Source organism: Engystomops pustulosus, unplaced genomic scaffold (genome assembly GCF_040894005.1).
Source record: "Engystomops pustulosus unplaced genomic scaffold, aEngPut4.maternal MAT_SCAFFOLD_285, whole genome shotgun sequence".
Taxonomy (NCBI): Eukaryota; Metazoa; Chordata; class Amphibia; order Anura; family Leptodactylidae; genus Engystomops; species Engystomops pustulosus.
The window spans coordinates 60136-80284 of NW_027285164.1; the positions used below are offsets into that span (position 1 = coordinate 60136).

General features: G+C 54.7%; 1 protein-coding gene across 1 annotated transcript; it reads right to left on the reverse strand.

Moving 5' to 3' along the window:
- Nucleotides 1-1574: 1574 nt before the first annotated feature.
- On the reverse strand, nt 1575-18689 carry LOC140110480 (V-set domain-containing T-cell activation inhibitor 1-like). Its single transcript, XM_072132231.1, has 6 exons — nt 18392-18689; nt 8372-8436; nt 7950-8297; nt 3742-3999; nt 2395-2528; nt 1575-2032 (listed from the first exon to the last, which is right to left on the reverse strand). The coding sequence occupies exons 1-5, from the start codon at nt 18421-18423 to the stop codon at nt 2407-2409; spliced, it is 825 nt and encodes a 274-aa protein (XP_071988332.1). The 5' UTR covers nt 18424-18689; the 3' UTR covers nt 1575-2032; nt 2395-2406.
- Nucleotides 18690-20149: the final 1460 nt, after the last annotated feature.

Consider the following 20149-nt stretch of genomic DNA (forward strand, 5'->3'; position numbering starts at 1 on the left):
GGTCAGTTGTGGTGTGAGGGGTATATATGATATATGTGGGGGTACAGTGTGGTCAGTTGTGGTGTGAGGGGTATATATGATATATGTGGGGGTACAGTGTGGTCAGTTGTGGTGTGAGGGGTATATATGATATATGTGGAGGTACAGTGTGGTCAGTTGTGGTGTGAGGGGTATATATGATATATGTGGGGGTACAGTGTGGTCAGTTGTGGTGTGAGGGGTATATATGATACATGTGGGGGGCACAGTGTGGTCAGTTGTGGTGTGAGGGGTATATATGATATATGTGGTGCACAGTGTGGTCAGTTGTGGTGTGAGGGGTATATATGATATATGTGGGGGTACAGTGTGGTCAGTTGAGGTGTGAGGGGTATATATGATATATGTGGGGGCACAGTGTGGTCAGTTGTGGTGTGAGGGGTATATATGATATATGTGGGGGCACAGTGTGGTCAGTTGTGGTGTGAGGGGTATATATGATATATGTGGAGGTACAGTGTGGTCAGTTGTGGTGTGAGGGGTATATATGATATATGTGGGGGTACAGTGTGGTCAGTTGTGGTGTGAGGGGTATATATGATACATGTGGGGGGCACAGTGTGGTCAGTTGTGGTGTGAGGGGTATATATGATATATGTGGTGCACAGTGTGGTCAGTTGTGGTGTGAGGGGTATATATGATATATGTGGGGGTACAGTGTGGTCAGTTGAGGTGTGAGGGGTATATATGATACATGTGGGTGGCACAGTGTGGTCAGTTGTGGTGTGAGGGGTATATATGATATATGTGGGGGCACAGTGTGGTCAGTTGTGGTGTGAGGGGTATATATGATATATGTGGGGGTACAGTGTGGTCAGTTGAGGTGTGAGGGGTATATATGATATATGTGGGGGTACAGTGTGGTCAGTTGAGGTGTGAGGGGTATATACATGTACAGCGCATGTTCAACCATTTGAAATCATCTTTATGTATTAGACCCAGATATTCGTGATGTTCCCCAGTCGCTGCTTGAACCTTTGCTCTCGCTGAGGCTCCATCTCCCGGCCATTATTATCCGCCTCACTTGGGTCTAATTAGTTCCAGGCCGGTCCCTGCGCCCCCTCCCCGGCAGGTAGGTGCCTGAGCATTGGGCTACACTCAAACATTCAGTCTTTCAGAAGCAGCTGAGGGTGATAACGGGTGAGATGAGATCACTGAGGAGCCGCTCCTCCTCCTCATGGATATTCTATATACAGCCCCCTCTTCCCCATGGATTCCTCATGTACAGCCTTATGTGGGCCCCCCAGCAGCTCTGGGCCCCGGCACTTGCCCCGGGTGTGCACAGTGCTGGCGCCGGCCCTGGTGTGGGCGCATCCTGAAAGGGGTTTCTAGGACTACTGTATACTATATATTATCGGGTCACCATGTCAGGAGGGCTAGAAATGGGCCGAGTACTGGTAAAACAAGGTGAGTGTGGGAGTCTGGGTAGGTCTCCACTGATTGGAGTCAGCGTCCGCTTCCAGTACCGCTGGTGACCTGGGGGCGGCAGTGTCATGTGATGCTTGTCTGGGGTACGTAAGATCAGGATGCACATTAGACTTTATTTCACATCTGCAGTAAAAACACAAGAAGGCAGAGAGGATCATGGGAAATAAATAGAAAAAGAAACTTCATGGAAAGCGACATTGAAGTGACCGTCCACGTCCTCTCCCGAAATACTCTGTGCTCCAGGGGCTCTACCTCTGTTCCTGAGGTTCTCCGGTGCTCCTTCCTAATTCTGGCCTCGCAGATCCCTCGTGATATCCTCGTGGCCTCCTGTCTGATCACATAAGGAATCCAGAACCTGGGGCGCCGTGTCTCTGGACTCCCTCCCTGAGTCCTGGGTCTGCTGGTGGCTTCTGTCCATGTACCTGCTGCATGGGGCCTGGAGGTCCTACCAGATCACTAGAACCTCACGTGACGCCAGGTCTTCTGAAGATGAAGTCCTGCAGCTGATAGAACATGGAGGACTCATGGTCCATGGATTGTCTTCACAGGTCGGGAGGAAGGAGCTCTGAGGAGAAGTGACGGCAAAACACATGTTCATCCTGCTACAGGACATAATCAAAATGGTGGCCTGGATGGGACCTCGGGGAGACAATGGCTGTTATGATTTTATGGGCGACTCCTCAATCTCCAGGGGTCACTGAGGTTCTACTATTTATGGACCAGCAGAAAAACCTGATATAACTGGATGGAGGGCGGTACAGGTGGTACTGTTATAGGTGGGAGGCAGCATCCCCGGCTTCCCACCACTCCTGGAGCCACACTTTTGGGGCAGTGATGGGCAGAGCTGGGTCCCCCCATGGTTCCCTTCCATGACGTGAGGAGTCTTAGGACACAGAGACCTGGAGCAGGACAAGGTTTTCTTCTCACCATCAGTGATGTCTACAAGTCTACAGCTTCAAGATGTAAGATCAGGACAAGGAGGCACAAGAGGAGAAGGGAAGGTGACGTCATCTGGGCAGAAGCCAAGATCTGCAGACGGGTTTGTGTCTTCAGGCCGGTGACTACAAAATATGATTCATCAGAGACCGAAAGATGGCGGATACAGAGCCGAGTGACAACAGTCCTTACAACGTCTGTGATGTCCCCCGCCCCCACACTACACACCTGTGATGTCCCCTCCCCCACACTACACACCTGTGATGTCATCTCCCCCACACTACACACCAGTGATGTCCTCTCCCCCACACTACACACCAGTGATGTCCTCTCCCCCACACTACACACCAGTGATGTCCTCTCCCCCACACTACACACCAGTGATGTCCCCTCCCCCACACTACACACCTGTGATGTCCCCTCCCCCACACTACACACCTGTGATGTCCTCTCCCCCACACTACACACCAGTGATGTCCTCTCCCCCACACTACACACCAGTGATGTCCTCTCCCCCACACTACACACCTGTGATGTCCTCTCCCCCACACTACACACCTGTGATGTCCTCTCCCCCACACTACACACCAGTGATGTCCTCTCCCCCACACTACACACCTGTGATGTCCTCTCCCCCACACTACACACCAGTGATGTCCTCTCCCCCACACTACACACCAGTGATGTCCTCTCCCCCACACTACACACCAGTGATGTCCTCTCCCCCACACTACACACCAGTGATGTCCTCTCCCCCACACTACACACCTGTGATGTCCTCTCCCCCACACTACACACCTGTGATGTCATCTCCCCCACACTACACACCAGTGATGTCATCTCCCCCACACTACACACCTGTGATGTCCTCTCCCCCACACTACACACCTGTGATGTCCTCTCCCCCACACTACACACCTGTGATGTCCTCTCCCCCACACTACACACCAGTGATGTCCTCTCCCCCACACTACACACCTGTGATGTCATCTCCCCCACACTACACACCAGTGATGTCATCTCCCCCACACTACACACCAGTGATGTCCTCTCCCCCACACTACACACCTGTGATGTCCTCTCCCCCACACTACACACCTGTGATGTCATCTCCCCCACACTACACACCTGTGATGTCCCCGCCCCCACACTACACACCTGTGATGTCCCCGCCCCCACACTACACACCTGTGATGTCCCCGCCCCCACACTACACACCTGTGATGTCCCCGCCCCCACACTACACACCTGTGATGTCCCCGCCCCCACACTACACACCTGTGATGTCCCCGCCCCCACACTACACACCTGTGATGTCCCCGCCCCCACACCACTCACCTGTCAGCATGGCGTCACCTTCGGCCTGGGCGAGCTCGTTCTGTATTAGGCATCTGTACTGTGTATTGAGTTTTGCCCCCTGTAGTTCGGAGATGACCTGGAAGGTGTCGCTGAGGTCCGGCACATATGTGGGGGTGCTGCTCAGGTTAGTCTTAGACTCCACCTCCATCCAGGTGACTGAGGGTTTGGGGAGCCACCTGGGGGAGTCGCAGCGCAGGGAGGTCTGCGAGACGTTAGTGATGGTCACTGCAGAGTAAGCTGGAGACAGAGAGGACACACTGCAAGGATATCCAGCACCAGGGCAGAGGCTGTGTGATCCCTACACCTGTGTAATACAGAAGCCCCGCCCCCTACACCGGTGTAATACAGAAGCCCTGCCCCCTACACCCATGTAATACAGAAGCCCTGCTCCCTACACCTGTGTAATACAGAAGCCCTGCCCCCTACACCTGTGTAATACAGAAGCCCTGCTCCCTACAACAGTGTAATACAGAAGCCCTGCTCCCTACAACAGTGTAATACAGAAGCCCTGCTCCCTACACCAGTGTAATACAGAAGCCCTGCTCCCTACACCAGTTTAATACAGAAGCCCTGCTCCCTACACCAGTGTAATACAGAAGCCCTGCCCCCTACACCAGTGTAATACAGAAGCCCTGCCCCCTGTACCCCTGTAATACAAAAGCCCTGCTCCCTACACCTGTGTAATACAGAAGCCCCGCCCCTGTACCCCTGTAATACAGAAGCCCTGCCCCCTATACCCCTGTAATACAGAAGCCCTGCTCCCTACACCAGTGTAATACAGAAGCCGCACCCCCTACACCGGTGTAATACAGAAGCCCTGCTTCCTACACCAGTGTAATACAGAAGCCCCGCCCCCTACACCAGTGTAATACAGAAGCCCCGCCCCCTACACCAGTGTAATACAAAAGCCCCGCCCCCTACACCTGTGTAATACAGAAGCCCCGACCCCTACATCCGTGTAATACAGAAGCCCCGCCCCCTACACCGGTGTAATACAGAAGCCCTGCTCCCTACACCAGTGTAATACAGAAGCCCTGCCCCCTACACCGGTGTAATACAGAAGCCCTGCCCTCTACACCAGTGTAATACAGAAGCCCTGCCCCCTACACCAGTGTAATACAGAAGCCCTGCCCCCTGTACCCTTGTAATACAGAAGCCCTGCTCCCTACACCTGTGTAATACAGAAGCCCTGCTCCCTACAACAGTGTAATACAGAAGCCCTGCTCCCTACAACAGTGTAATACAGAAGCCCTGCTCCCTACAACAGTGTAATACAGAAGCCCTGCTCCCTACACCAGTGTAATAAAGAAGCCCTGCTCCCTACACCTGTGTAATACAGAAGCCCTGCCCCCTACACCAGTGTAATACAGAAGCCCTGCCCCCTGTACCCCTGTAATACAGAAGCCCTGCTCCCTACACCTGTGTAATACAGAAGCCCTGCCCCCCTGTACCCCTGTAATACAGAAGCCCTGCCCCCTATACCCCTGTAATACAGAAGCCCTGCTCCCTACACCTGTGTAATACAGAAGCCCTGCCCCCTGTAATACAGAAGCCCTGCTCCCTACACCTGTGTAATACAGAAGCCCCGCCCCTGTACCCCTGTAATACAGAAGCCCTGCCCCCTATACCCCTGTAATACAGAAGCCCTGCTCCCTACACCTGTGTAATACAGAAGCCCTGCCCCCTGTACCCCTGTAATACAGAAGCCCTGCTCCCTACACCTGTGTGATACAGAAGCCCCGCCCCTGTACCCCTGTAATACAGAAGCCCTGCCCCCTATACCCCTGTAATACAGAAGCCCCGCCCCCTACACCAGTGTAATACAAAAGCCCCGCCCCCTACACCTGTGTAATACAGAAGCCCTGACCCCTACATCCGTGTAATACAGAAGCCCCGGCCCCCTACACCGGTGTAATACAGAAGCCCTGCTCCCTACACCAGTGTAATACAGAAGCCCTGCCCCCTACACCCATGTAATACAGAAGCCCTGTCCTCTACACCAGTTTAATACAGAAGCCCTGCCCCCTACACCAGTGTAATACAGAAGCCCTGCCCCCTGTACCCGTGTAATACATAAGCCCCGCCCCCTGCACCTGTGTAATACAGAAGCCCTGCCCCCTACACCTGTGTAATACAGAAGCCCTGCTCCCTACAACAGTGTAATACAGAAGCCCTGCTCCCTACAACAGTGTAATACAGAAGCCCTGCCCCCTGTACCCCTGTAATACAGAAGCCCTGCTCCCTACACCTGTGTAATACAGAAGCCCTGCCCCCTGTAATACAGAAGCCCTGCCCCCTATACCCCTGTGCAACACCCTCGCCGATGCAATGGTGAGGTAGGGTTTGCGAATACGTCCCACCTGCATGTAATCCCATTACACAACATGGTTCTGATAGGACATAGGGATATTGCAGTGGTGAATCCTGCCTGGCAAGGCAGGAGTTAAGTATTTTGTATAATGCCAGATGCTGTTATCCAATGATATGTGTTACATCCTGTGCTCTGTAAGCTGAGATGTGATTGGAGGAGCAGCCACCACCTGACCAAAGGGAGGTAATAAAACCCCCTGGCCAGGAATGTTCTGGAGTTCTTTCAGAGAGGATTCTAGTGGTGATTATTCTAGTGTGGAATCCTAAGAGAATCAGTGAGTGAGTGAGTAATCTCAGTCTAGCCCATACCAGAGCAGGAAGAGCCTAGCCCCTGCCTCTGAAGAGTGGAGTAACAGATTAGAGTTAGTATTGTGAGGAAAAGGGGTATCATCTTACCTTTAAAAGGTGATACCTGAAGCCCTACAGGACAAGCTGAAGCTTCCTACCAGGACACAGCTGCCTCCCAGCCTGCCCTCTACATCCAGGCTGGTGACCTATCTCCTGAGGCTCCCTCCAAAAGCATCTCAGCACTCCATCTACCTGTTAAAGGCACGTTTGCTGCGGTTCCTGCGGTTCCAATAAAGAACTGTAAGTTGTTTTCTTCAACTTCTGTCTCCGTCTGGTCCCTGCTAATACGGCTGCCTTCATCACCGGCACCCTGTCCATCACCCAGAGACTCACCCTCGGGACATTAAGGGGTTGCCCCAGGGAGATCCGCTATAGCAGCCGCTCCCTCATCTTTTCTTGCCAACACCACCCTGCTGGAGACCTGCCAGGCTGTAGGACAGCCCTCCGGTTCCCCCGTACCAAGCACCGTGACAATAGCGTGCTTAGGCCGCAACCGCCAGCCACTCCGGTACCGCGGGCCCCGGCTGTCTCCAGGCCTCACCTCAAGGGCTAGGCCCCGGTGGGGGATGTTGCACCTGTAATACAGAAGCCCTGCTCCCTACACCTGTGTAATACAGAAGCCCCGCCCCCTACACCGGTGTAATACAGAAGCCCTGCTTCCTACACCAGTGTAATACAGAAGCCCTGCTTCCTACACCAGTGTAATATAGAAGCCCCGCCCCCTACACCAGTGTAATACAGAAGCCCCGCCCCCTACACCAGTGTAATACAGAAGCCCTGCCCCCTACACCAGTGTAATACAGAAGCCCTGCCCCCTACACCAGTGTAATACAGAAGCCCTGACCCCTACATCCGTGTAATACAGAAGCCCCGCCCCCTACACCTATGTAATACAGAAGCCCCGCCCCTACACCTGTGTAATACAGAAGCCCCGCCCCCTACACCTGTATAATACAGACGCCCCGCTCCCTACACCTGTGTAATACAGAAGCCCCGCCCCCTACACCTGTGTAATACAGAAGCCCCGCTCCCTACACCTGTGTAATACAGAAGCCCTGCTCCCTACACCTGTGTAATACAGAAGCCCTGCTCCCTACACCTGTGTAATACAGAAGCCCCGCCCCCTACACCTGTGTAATACAGAAGCCCCGCCCCCTACACCTGTGTAATACAGAAGCCCCGCCCCCTACACCTGTGTAATACAGAAGCCTTCCTCCCTACACTTGTGTAATACAGAAGCCCCGCCCCTACACCTGTGTAATACAGAAGCCCTGCTCCCTACACCTGTGTAATACAGAAGCCCCGCCCCCTACACCCGTGTAATACAGAAGCCCTGACCCCTACACCTGCGTACTACAGCAGCCCCGCCCTCTACACCTGTGTAATACAGAAGCCCCGCCCCCTACACCTGTGTAATACAGAAGCCCCGCCCCCTACACCTGTGTAATACAGAAGCTGAGGTGGCTCACCCCCCACGCTGAGGCTCAGCTTGTTTTCTCCGGTGCCCTTGGCGTTGGTGATGCTGCACCTGTAGACCCCCCGATCGTTTATCTGGACGTTGCTGATCTTCAGGGAGGCGTTTCCCGCAGACACTTGGTTGAGGAAGAGCGCGGTGCGACCCTTGAACTCTGCACTCTGCTCCGACAGTGAGACCTTCCCGTTCTCGTATTTGTAGACGATCCCGGGGGCGTCCGCCTTCCGCCACACGATGTTGTTGTATTGTTTTACATCGGGGGTGAAGGTGCAGCCGAGGACGACGTCTTCTCCGATCTGCCCCACCGCATTGCTGGTGGCCACATCATTCACCGCGCTGTTACCTGGAGGGCGAGGTCCACGGGTCACCAGCGCACATTACACGGAAGACGCCACGTGTCAGGGTGTCCGCACTTACCTGCAACACTGAGGCCAATGATGAGAGCGATGGCTGCCACCAGGAGGACGATGATGACGATCATACTGCGGATAGAGAGAGAGCACAGCGTCACTGCACAGCACGGGGGTCATCTGCCCCAATCAGAGAGCCCTGGGGGCACCCCCGGGGGCAGCACATCATTACATCCTCTCCCTGTATCATCCCCCGGGGGCAGCACATCATTACATCCTCTCCCTGTATCATCCCCCGGGGGGCAGCACATCATTACATCCTCTCCCTGTATCATCCCCCCGGGGGCAGCACATCATTACATCCTCTCCCTGTATCATCCCCCGGGGGGCAGCACATCATTACATCCTCTCCCTGTATCATCCCCCGGGGGCAGCACATCATTACATCCTCTCCCTGTATCATCCCCCCCGGGGGCAGCACATCATTACATCCTCTCCCTGTATCATCCCCCGGGGGCAGCACATCATTACATCCTCTCCCTGTATCATCCCCCGGGGGCAGCACATCATTACATCCTCTCCCTGTATCATCCCCCGGGGGCAGCACATCATTACATCCTCTCCCTGTATCATCCCCCGGGGGCAGCACATCATTACATCCTCTCCCTGTATCATCCCCCGGGGGGCAGCACATCATTACATCCTCTCCCTGTATCATCCCCCGGGGGCAGCACATCATTACATCCTCTCCCTGTATCATCCCCCGGGGGCAGCACATCATTACATCCTCTCCCTGTATCATCCCCCGGGGGCAGCACATCATTACATCCTCTCCCTGTATCATCCCCCGGGGGCAGCACATCATTACATCCTCTCCCTGTATCATCCCCCGGGGGCAGCACATCATTACATCCTCTCCCTGTATCATCCCCCGGGGGCAGCACATCATTACATCCTCTCCCTGTATCATCCCCCGGGGGCAGCACATCATTACATCCTCTCCCTGTATCATCCCCCGGGGGGCAGCACATCATTACATCCTCTCCCTGTATCAGCCCCCGGGGGGCAGCACATCATTACATCCTCTCCCTGTATCATCCCCCGGGGGCAGCACATCATTACATCCTCTCCCTGTATCATCCCCCGGGGGCAGCACATCATTACATCCTCTCCCTGTATCATCCCCCGGGGGCAGCACATCATTACATCCTCTCCCTGTATCATCCCCCGGGGGGCAGCACATCATTACATCCTCTCCCTGTATCAGTCCCCCGGGGGCAGCACATCATTACATCCTCTCCCTGTATCATCCCCCGGGGGCAGCACATCATTACATCCTCTCCCTGTATCATCCCCCGGGGGGCAGCACATCATTACATCCTCTCCCTGTATCATCCCCCCCGGGGGCAGCACATCATTACATCCTCTCCCTGTATCATCCCCCGGGGGCAGCACATCATTACATCCTCTCCCTGTATCATCCCCGGGGGCAGCACATCATTACATCCTCTCCCTGTATCATCCCCCCGGGGGCAGCACATCATTACATCCTCTCCCTGTATCATCCCCCCGGGGGCAGCACATCATTACATCCTCTCCCTGTATCACCCCCCGGGGGCAGCACATCATTACATCCTCTCCCTGTATCATCCCCCGGGGGCAGCACATCATTACATCCTCTCCCTGTATCAGTCCCCGGGGGCAGCACATCATTACATCCTCTCCCTGTATCATCCCCCGGGGGCAGCACATCATTACATCCTCTCCCTGTATCAGTCCCCGGGGGCAGCACATCATTACATCCTCTCCCTGTATCATCCCCCGGGGGCAGCACATCATTACATCCTCTCCCTGTATCATCCCCCGGGGGCAGCACATCATTACATCCTCTCCCTGTATCATCCCCCGGGGGGCAGCACATCATTACATCCTCTCCCTGTATCAGTCCCCCGGGGGCAGCACATCATTACATCCTCTCCCTGTATCATCCCCCGGGGGCAGCACATCATTACATCCTCTCCCTGTATCATCCCCCGGGGGCAGCACATCATTACATCCTCTCCCTGTATCATCCGCCGGGGGGCAGCACATCATTACATCCTCTCCCTGTATCATCCCCCGGGGGCAGCACATCATTACATCCTCTCCCTGTATCATCCCCCGGGGGCAGCACATCATTACATCCTCTCCCTGTATCATCCCCCGGGGGCAGCACATCATTACATCCTCTCCCTGTATCATCCCCCCGGGGGCAGCACATCATTACATCCTCTCCCTGTATCATCCCCCGGGGGCAGCACATCATTACATCCTCTCCCTGTATCATCCCCCGGGGGCAGCACATCATTACATCCTCTCCCTGTATCAGTCCCCGGGGGCAGCACATCATTACATCCTCTCCCTGTATCATCCCCCGGGGGGCAGCACATCATTACATCCTCTCCCTGTATCATCCCCCGGGGGCAGCACATCATTACATCCTCTCCCTGTATCATCCCCCGGGGGGCAGCACATCATTACATCCTCTCCCTGTATCAGTCCCCCGGGGGCAGCACATCATTACATCCTCTCCCTGTATCATCCCCCGGGGGCAGCACATCATTACATCCTCTCCCTGTATCATCCCCCGGGGGCAGCACATCATTACATCCTCTCCCTGTATCATCCCCCGGGGGCAGCACATCATTACATCCTCTCCCTGTATCATCCCCCGGGGGCAGCACATCATTACATCCTCTCCCTGTATCATCCCCCCGGGGGCAGCACATCATTACATCCTCTCCCTGTATCATCCCCCGGGGGGCAGCACATCATTACATCCTCTCCCTGTATCATCCCCCCGGGGGCAGCACATCATTACATCCTCTCCCTGTATCATCCCCCGGGGGCAGCACATCATTACATCCTCTCCCTGTATCATCCCCCGGGGGCAGCACATCATTACATCCTCTCCCTGTATCAGTCCCCGGGGGCAGCACATCATTACATCCTCTCCCTGTATCATCCCCCGGGGGCAGCACATCATTACATCCTCTCCCTGTATCAGTCCCCGGGGGCAGCACATCATTACATCCTCTCCCTGTATCATCCCCCGGGGGCAGCACATCATTACATCCTCTCCCTGTATCATCCCCCGGGGGCAGCACATCATTACATCCTCTCCCTGTATCATCCCCCGGGGGCAGCACATCATTACATCCTCTCCCTGTATCATCCCCCCGGGGGCAGCACATCATTACATCCTCTCCCTGTATCATCCCCCCGGGGGCAGCACATCATTACATCCTCTCCCTGTATCATCCCCCCGGGGGCAGCACATCATTACATCCTCTCCCTGTATCATCCCCCCGGGGGCAGCACATCATTACATCCTCTCCCTGTATCATCCCCCGGGGGCAGCACATCATTACATCCTCTCCCTGTATCATCCCCCGGGGGCAGCACATCATTACATCCTCTCCCTGTATCATCCCCCGGGGGGCAGCACATCATTACATCCTCTCCCTGTATCATCCCCCGGGGGCAGCACATCATTACATCCTCTCCCTGTATCATCCCCCGGGGGCAGCACATCATTACATCCTCTCCCTGTATCATCCCCCGGGGGCAGCACATCATTACATCCTCTCCCTGTATCATCCCCCGGGGGGCAGCACATCATTACATCCTCTCCCTGTATCATCCCCCGGGGGCAGCACATCATTACATCCTCTCCCTGTATCATCCCCCGGGGGCAGCACATCATTACATCCTCTCCCTGTATCATCCCCCGGGGGCAGCACATCATTACATCCTCTCCCTGTATCATCCCCCGGGGGCAGCACATCATTACATCCTCTCCCTGTATCAGTCCCCCGGGGGCAGCACATCATTACATCCTCTCCCTGTATCATCCCCCGGGGGGCAGCACATCATTACATCCTCTCCCTGTATCATCCCCCGGGGGCAGCACATCATTACATCCTCTCCATGTATCATCCCCCGGGGGGCAGCACATCATTACATCCTCTCCCTGTATCATCCCCCGGGGGCAGCACATCATTACATCCTCTCCCTGTATCATCCCCCGGGGGGCAGCACATCATTACATCCTCTCCCTGTATCATCCCCCCGGGGGCAGCACATCATTACATCCTCTCCCTGTATCATCCCCCGGGGGCAGCACATCATTACATCCTCTCCCTGTATCATCCTCTGCACATAGTACACCCCCCCCCTGCACATAGTACACCCCCCCCCCTGCACATAGTACACACACCCCTGCACATAGTACACACACCCCTGCACATAGTACACACACCCCTGCACATAGTACACACACCTCTGCACATAGTAGACGCTGCACATAGTACACACCCCCCGCACATAGTACACACCCCCCGCACATAGTACACACCCCCCGCACATAGTACACACCCCCCGCACATAGTACACAGGACACTGCACATAGTACACAGGACACTGCACATAGTACACAGGACACTGCACATAGTACATAGGGTACTGCACATAGTACACAGGACCCTAAACATAGTACACACTGCACATAGCACACAGGACCCCGCACATAGCACACAGGACCCCGCACATAGCACACAGGACCCCGCACATAGCACACAGGACCCCGCACATAGCACACAGGACCCCGCACATAGCACACAGGACCCTGCACATAGTACACACTGCACATAGTACACAGGACCCTGCACATAGTACACAGTACCCTGCACATAGTACACAGTACCCTGCACATAGCACACAGGACACTGCACATAGTACACAGGACCCTGCACATAGTACACAGGACCCTGCACATAGTACACACTGCACATAGTACACAGGACCCTGCACATAGTACACAGTACCCTGCACATAGTACACACTGCACATAGTACACAGTACCCTGCACATAGTACACAGGACACTGAGCCCACAGGTAGATGCTTGGTGCCCTCCAAGCATTGCCATCCTGCCATATAAGCCCTACACTACAGCACCAGCCAGGGCAGAGCGGCCACATTACCCCCAATAACACATCAGTCACGGGGTCACCTGGCAGGAGGTCATGGGGTCAGTAAGTGACTGTTCACACCTGACATCAGCCTCCTGCACAGATCTGGGTGATAGGTTCGGCTCTGAGGTCTCCAGGGTGACTGTAACACAGGAGCGGGGGGGGGGGGGATTTCGGTCTACAATTCATAGGAATGGAAAAAATATACATAAAACCTTTACAACATAAACCTCCCGCACCCATTTACCCTCCATACACGACGCCCGTCTCCAGGGGAACACAACAAAAACATGGAAATACAAAAATAGCAGCAGATAAGAGGCGGAGGTGAGAACACAGGAGGCACAGGGGGAGGTCAGGGGCAGAGGCCGGCGCCCTATGACCCACAGAGCCACAACATGCTGGAGCCGGAGGAGCAGGGAGCCGGCGACTACCAGCTATGCCATATGGATTACAGCTAAAACTTAGGGGCCCCCGGACTGAACTGAATCCATATGACTGTCTGTACTGTGTAATGTCATATTATATGTGTACCTGTCCCCCATGATGTGTAACGCTACGGAATATGATGGCGATATAGATACAGATTATGGTTCCTGGATTATTCATGTCAGACTTTTCCTCGTTTTGTTTTCCTTTAAAATGTAACAATATGTTCTCTGGAAACTTTACCCTAAAATCTCCGTCACATAGGACCCCTCTGAAAAACCAAGCCCTGTACATGCAGGCTGGACCCTGAGGGGTTAACCCTCGCTGGGAGCAGATTCCGGCATTTTCTCTATTGTTTCTCCCCATTACTATGGACATGGGGGTCCCAGCATCACTACGCAGCGGGGACCCTAGGGAAGGGGCACAGGATTCCCCGTGACATTTCCACCAACATATACAGACGACATCTCTGCAGGGAAGGCTCGAGCCTGTGCAAACCCTCCACCGGCAGAACTGGTGTTTCCTGCTCGGCAGATAGTGACACTACACAGAGAAGGTCAGAGGGCAAGAGGTTGTGCGACTGTGTGCTGCAATGTATGGCCACACACTGCAGTCTCCTACAACCCAGGGACAGTCTCCTCTCAGCACTCTCACACTGCTCCTCTTCCTTCTGTACCCAGGGACAGTCTCCTCTCAGCACTCTCACGCTGCTCCTCTCCCTTCTGTACCCAGGGACAGTCTCCTCTCAGCACTCTCACACTGCTCCTCTCCCTTCTATACCCAGGGACAGTCTCCTCTCAGCACTCTCACACTGCTCCTCTCCCTTTTTTACCCAGGGACAGTCTCCTCTCAGCACTCTCACACTGCTCCTCCTCTCCCTTCTTTACCCGGGGACAGTCTCCTCTCAGCACTCTCACACTGCTCCTCTCCCTTCTTTACCCGGGGACAGTCTCCTCTCAGCACTCTCACACTGCTCCTCTCCCTTCTTTACCCGGGGACAGTCTCCTCTCAGCACTCTCACACTGCAGTCTCCTACGACCCAGGGACAGTCTCCTCTCAGCACTCTCACACTGCTCCTCTCCCTTCTGTACCCAGGGACAGTCTCCTCTCAGCACTCTCACACTGCTCCTCTACCTTCCGTACCCAGGGATAGTCTCCTCTCAGCACTCTCACACTGCTCCTCTCCCTTCTTTACCCGGGGACAGTCTCCTCTCAGCACTCTCACACTGCTCCTCTCCCTTCTGTACCCAGGGACAGTCTCCTCTCAGCACTCTCACACTGCTCCTCTACCTTCCGTACCCAGGGATAGTCTCCTCTCAGCACTCTCACACTGCTCCTCTCCTTTCTGTACCCAGGGACAGTCTCCTCTCAGCACTCTCACACTGCTCCTCTCCCTTCTGTAACCGGGGACAGCCTCCTCTCAGCACTCTCTCACTGCTCCTCTCCCTTCTGTACCCAGGGATAGTCTCCTCTCAGCACTCTCACACTGCTCCTCTACCTTCTGTACCCAGGGACAGTCTCCTCTCAGCACTCTCACATTGCTCCTCTCCATTCTGTACCCAGAGACAGTCTCCTCTCAGCACTCTCACACTGCTCCTCTCTCTACTGTACTGGAGGACAGTCTCCCCTCAGCACTCTCACAATGCTCCTCTCCCTTCTGTACTGGAGGACAGCCTCCCGTCAGCACTCTCACAATGCTCCTCTCTCTTCTGTACTTGAGGACAGTCTCCCCTCAGCACTCTCACACTGCTCCTCTCCCTTCTGTACCCAGGGACAGTCTCCTCTCAGCACTCTCACACTGCTCCTCTACCTTCTGTACCCAGGGACAGTCTCCTCTCTGCACTCTCACACTGCTCCTCTCCCTTCTGTACCCAGGGACAGTCTCCTCTCAGCACTCTCACACTGCTCCTCTCCCTTCTGTAACCGGGGACAGCCTCCTCTCAGCACTCTCACACTGCTCCTCCTCTCCCTTCTGTACCCAGGGACAGTCTCCCCTCAGCACTCTCACACTGCTCCTTTCCCTTCCGTACCCAGGGACAGCCTCCTCTCAGCAGTCTCATACTGCTCCTCTCTCTTCTGTAACCGGGGACAGCCTCCTCTCAGCACTCTCACACTGCTCCTCTCTCTACTGTACTGGAGGACAGTCTCCCCTCAGCACTCTCACAATGCTCCTCTCTCTTCTGTACTTGAGGACAGTCTCCCCTCAGCACTCTCACACTGCTCCTCTCCCTTCTGTACCCAGGGACAGTCTCCTCTCAGCACTCTCACACTGCTCCTCTACCTTCTGTACCCAGGGACAGTCTCCTCTCTGCACTCTCACACTGCTCCTCCTCCCTTCTGTACCCAGGGACAGTCTCCTCTCAGCACTCTCACACTGCTCCTCCCCCTTCTGTAACCGGGGACAGCCTCCTCTCAGCACTCTCACACTGCTCCTCCTCTCCCTTCTGTACCCAGGGACAGTCTCCCCTCAGCACTCTCACACTCCTCCTCTCCCTTTCTGTACCCAGGGACAGCCCCCTCTCAGCACTTTCACACTGCTCCTCTCCCTTCTGTACCCAGGGACAGTCTCCCCTCAGCACTCTCACACAGCTCCTTTCCCTTCTGTACCCAGGGACAGTCTCCTCTCAGCACTCTCACACTGCTCCTCTCCTTTCTGTACCTAGGGACAGTCTCCTCTCAGCACTCTCTCACTGCTCCTCTCCCTTCTGTACCCAGGGATAGTCTCCTCTCAGCACTCTCACACTGCTCCTCTACCTTCTGTACCCAGGGACAGTCTCCTCTCAGCACTCTCACATTGCTCCTCTCCATTCTGTACCCAGAGACAGTCTCCTCTCAGCACTCTCACACTGCTCCTCTCTCTACTGTACTGGAGGACAGTCTCCCCTCAGCACTCTCACAATGCTCCTCTCCCTTCTGTACTGGAGGACAGCCTCCCGTCAGCACTCTCACAATGCTCCTCTCTCTTCTGTACTTGAGGACAGTCTCCCCTCAGCACTCTCACACTGCTCCTTTCCCTTCCGTACCCAGGGACAGCCTCCTCTCAGCACTCTCACACTGCTCCTCTCTCTACTGTACTGGAGGACAGTCTCCCCTCAGCACTCTCACAATGCTCCTCCTCCCTTCTGTACCCAGGGACAGTCTCCTCTCAGCACTCTCACACTGCTCCTCTCCCTTCTGTAACCGGGGACAGTCTCCTCTCAGCACTCTCACACTGCTCCTCCTCTCCCTTCTGTACCCAGGGACAGTCTCCCCTCAGCACTCTCACACTCCTCCTCTCCCTTTCTGTACCCAGGGACAGCCCCCTCTCAGCACTCTCACACTGCTCCTCTCCCTTCTGTACCCAGGGACAGTCCTCTCAGCACTCTCACACTGCTCCTCTCCCTTCTGTATCCAGGGACAGTCTCCTCTCAGCACTCTCACACTGCTCCTCTCCCTTCTGTATCCAGGGACCGTCTAATCTCAGCACTCTCACAATGCTCCTCCTCCCTTCTGTACCCAGGGACAGTCTCCTCTCAGCACTCTCACAATGCTCCTCCTCCCTTCTGTACCCAGGGACAGTCTCCTCTCAGCACTCTCACACTCCTCCTCTCCCTTCTGTACCCAGGGACAGTCTCCTCTCAGCACTCTCACACTGCTCTCTCTTCTGTAACCGTGAACAGCCTCCTCTCAGCACTCTCACACTGCTCCTCTCCCTTCTGTACCCAGGGACAGTCTCCTCTCAGCACTCTCACACTGCTCCTTTCCCTTCCGTACCCAGGGACAGCCTCCTCTCAGCACTCTCACAATCCTTCCCCTCCCTTCCGTATCCAGGGACAGTCTCCTCTCAGCACTCTCACACTGCTCCTCTCCCTTCTGTACCCAGGGACAGTCTCCTCTCAGCACTCTCACACTGCTCCTCCTCCCTTCTGTACCCAGGGACAGTCTCCTCTCAGCACTCTCACACTACCCCTCTACCTTCTGTATCCAGGGACAGTCTCCTCTCAGCACTCTCACACTGCTCCTCTCCCTTCTGTACTAGCACAGTCTCTTCTCAGCACTCTCACACTGCTCCTCTCCCTTCTGTACTAGCACAGTCTCTTCTCAGCACTCTCACACTGCTCCTCTCCCTTCTGTATCCAGGGACCGTCTCCTCTCAGCACTCTCACACTGCTCCTCTCCCTTCTGTACCCAGGGACAGTCTCCTCTCAGCACTCTCACACTGCTCCTCTCCCTTCTGTACCCAGGGACCGTCTCCTCTCAGCACTCTCACACTGCTCCTCTCCCTTCTGTACTAGCACAGTCTCTTCTCAGCACTCTCACACTGCTCCTCTCCCTTCTGTACTAGCACAGTCTCTTCTCAGGGGAACACCATCTGTTGCTCTCTGTTATCAGTGAGGTTGTACACTGACCATTACTAAACCTGACACCTCCCTTCATATGAGGCACAAGCCCCAAAGATAAGGGTGAGGTATATGTCAGATGCTCAGTGCTGCCCCCTAGAAGACGCGTATCATAGATGGGAGGGACCCCAGCGCTTGCTGCCCCGGATACTCGGATTCATCCGGGGACGACTGGAGAATCTTCCTGATAAATGGCAGCAAAATCCTGGAACATCCCCCAAACCCAAGACCCCTGACCCCCTGCCCACCCTCCTGTCCAGGTACTTACATCCTGAATATCACCTTCCCAATGGTGGCCATGGTGGACGCAGGACCTCTGTCTCTCTTCTGAGGGTCTTGTGGATCTCCTCTATGGGAAAGGACAACGTCTGCGTCTTCTCATCCCCGGAGATTTCCTCACACAAGGAGGGAAGGTCTGTAGGTCCAGGTATGAGGAAGCGACAGTGAACCTGCCAAACCCTCAGCTACAGCCCCGGGCCAGGAATGTGACTGCCCCACGGCCACTGTCACCGACACTGGAGGAGCCGAGAGGGTGACAGAAACAGGAGGAGCCCGGCCTGCCGAAACCTCACTCACCGCACTCTCCAAGCACCTGCTGACTGATGGATTACACACACATCACACACATCACACACTCACCGCACTCTCCAAGCACCTGCTGACTGATGGATTACACACACATCACACACTCACCACACTCTACAAGCACCTGCTGACTGATGGATTACACACACATCACACACACATCACACACTCACCACACACACACATCACACACTCACCACACACACACATCACACACTCACCACACACACACATCACACACTCACCGCAATCTACGAGCACCTGCTGACTGATGGATTACACACACATCACACACTCACCACACACATCACACACTCACCACACACATCACACACATCACACACACATCACACACACATCACACACACATCACACACACATCACACACTCACCGCAATTTACAAGCACCTGCTGACTGATGGATTACACACACATCACACACTCACCACACACTCACCGCAATCTACAAGCACCTGCTGACTGATGGATTACACACACATCACACACACATCACACACTCACCACACACACACATCACACACTCACCACACACACACATCACACACTCACCGCAATCTACGAGCACCTGCTGACTGATGGATTACACACACATCACACACTCACCACACACATCACACACTCACCACACACATCACACACACATCACACACTCACCACACACACACACATCACACACTCACCACACCGCACTCTACAAGCACCTGCTGACTGATGGATTACACACACATCACACACATCACACACTCACCACACACATCACACACTCACCGCACACATCACACACACACATCACACACTCACCACACACACACATCACACACTCACCACACCGCACTCTACAAGCACCTGCTGACTGATGGATTACACACACATCACACACTCACCACACACATCACACACACATCACACACTCACCACACACATCACACACTCACCGCAATCTACAAGCACCTGCTGACTGATGGATTACACACACATCACACACTCACCACACACACACACACATCACACACTCACCGCAATCTACAAGCACCTGCTGACTGATGGATTACACACACATCACACACTCACCACACACATCACACACACATCACACCGCACTCTCCAAGCACCTGCTGACTGATGGATTACACACACATCACACACATCACACACTCACCGCACACATCACACACACACATCACACACTCACCACACACACACATCACACACTCACCACACCGCACTCTACAAGCACCTGCTGACTGATGGATTACACACACATCACACACTCACCACACACATCACACACTCACCACACACATCACACACTCACCACACACATCACACACTCACCGCAATCTACAAGCACCTGCTGACTGATGGATTACACACACATCACACACTCACCACACACATCACACACTCACCGCACACATCA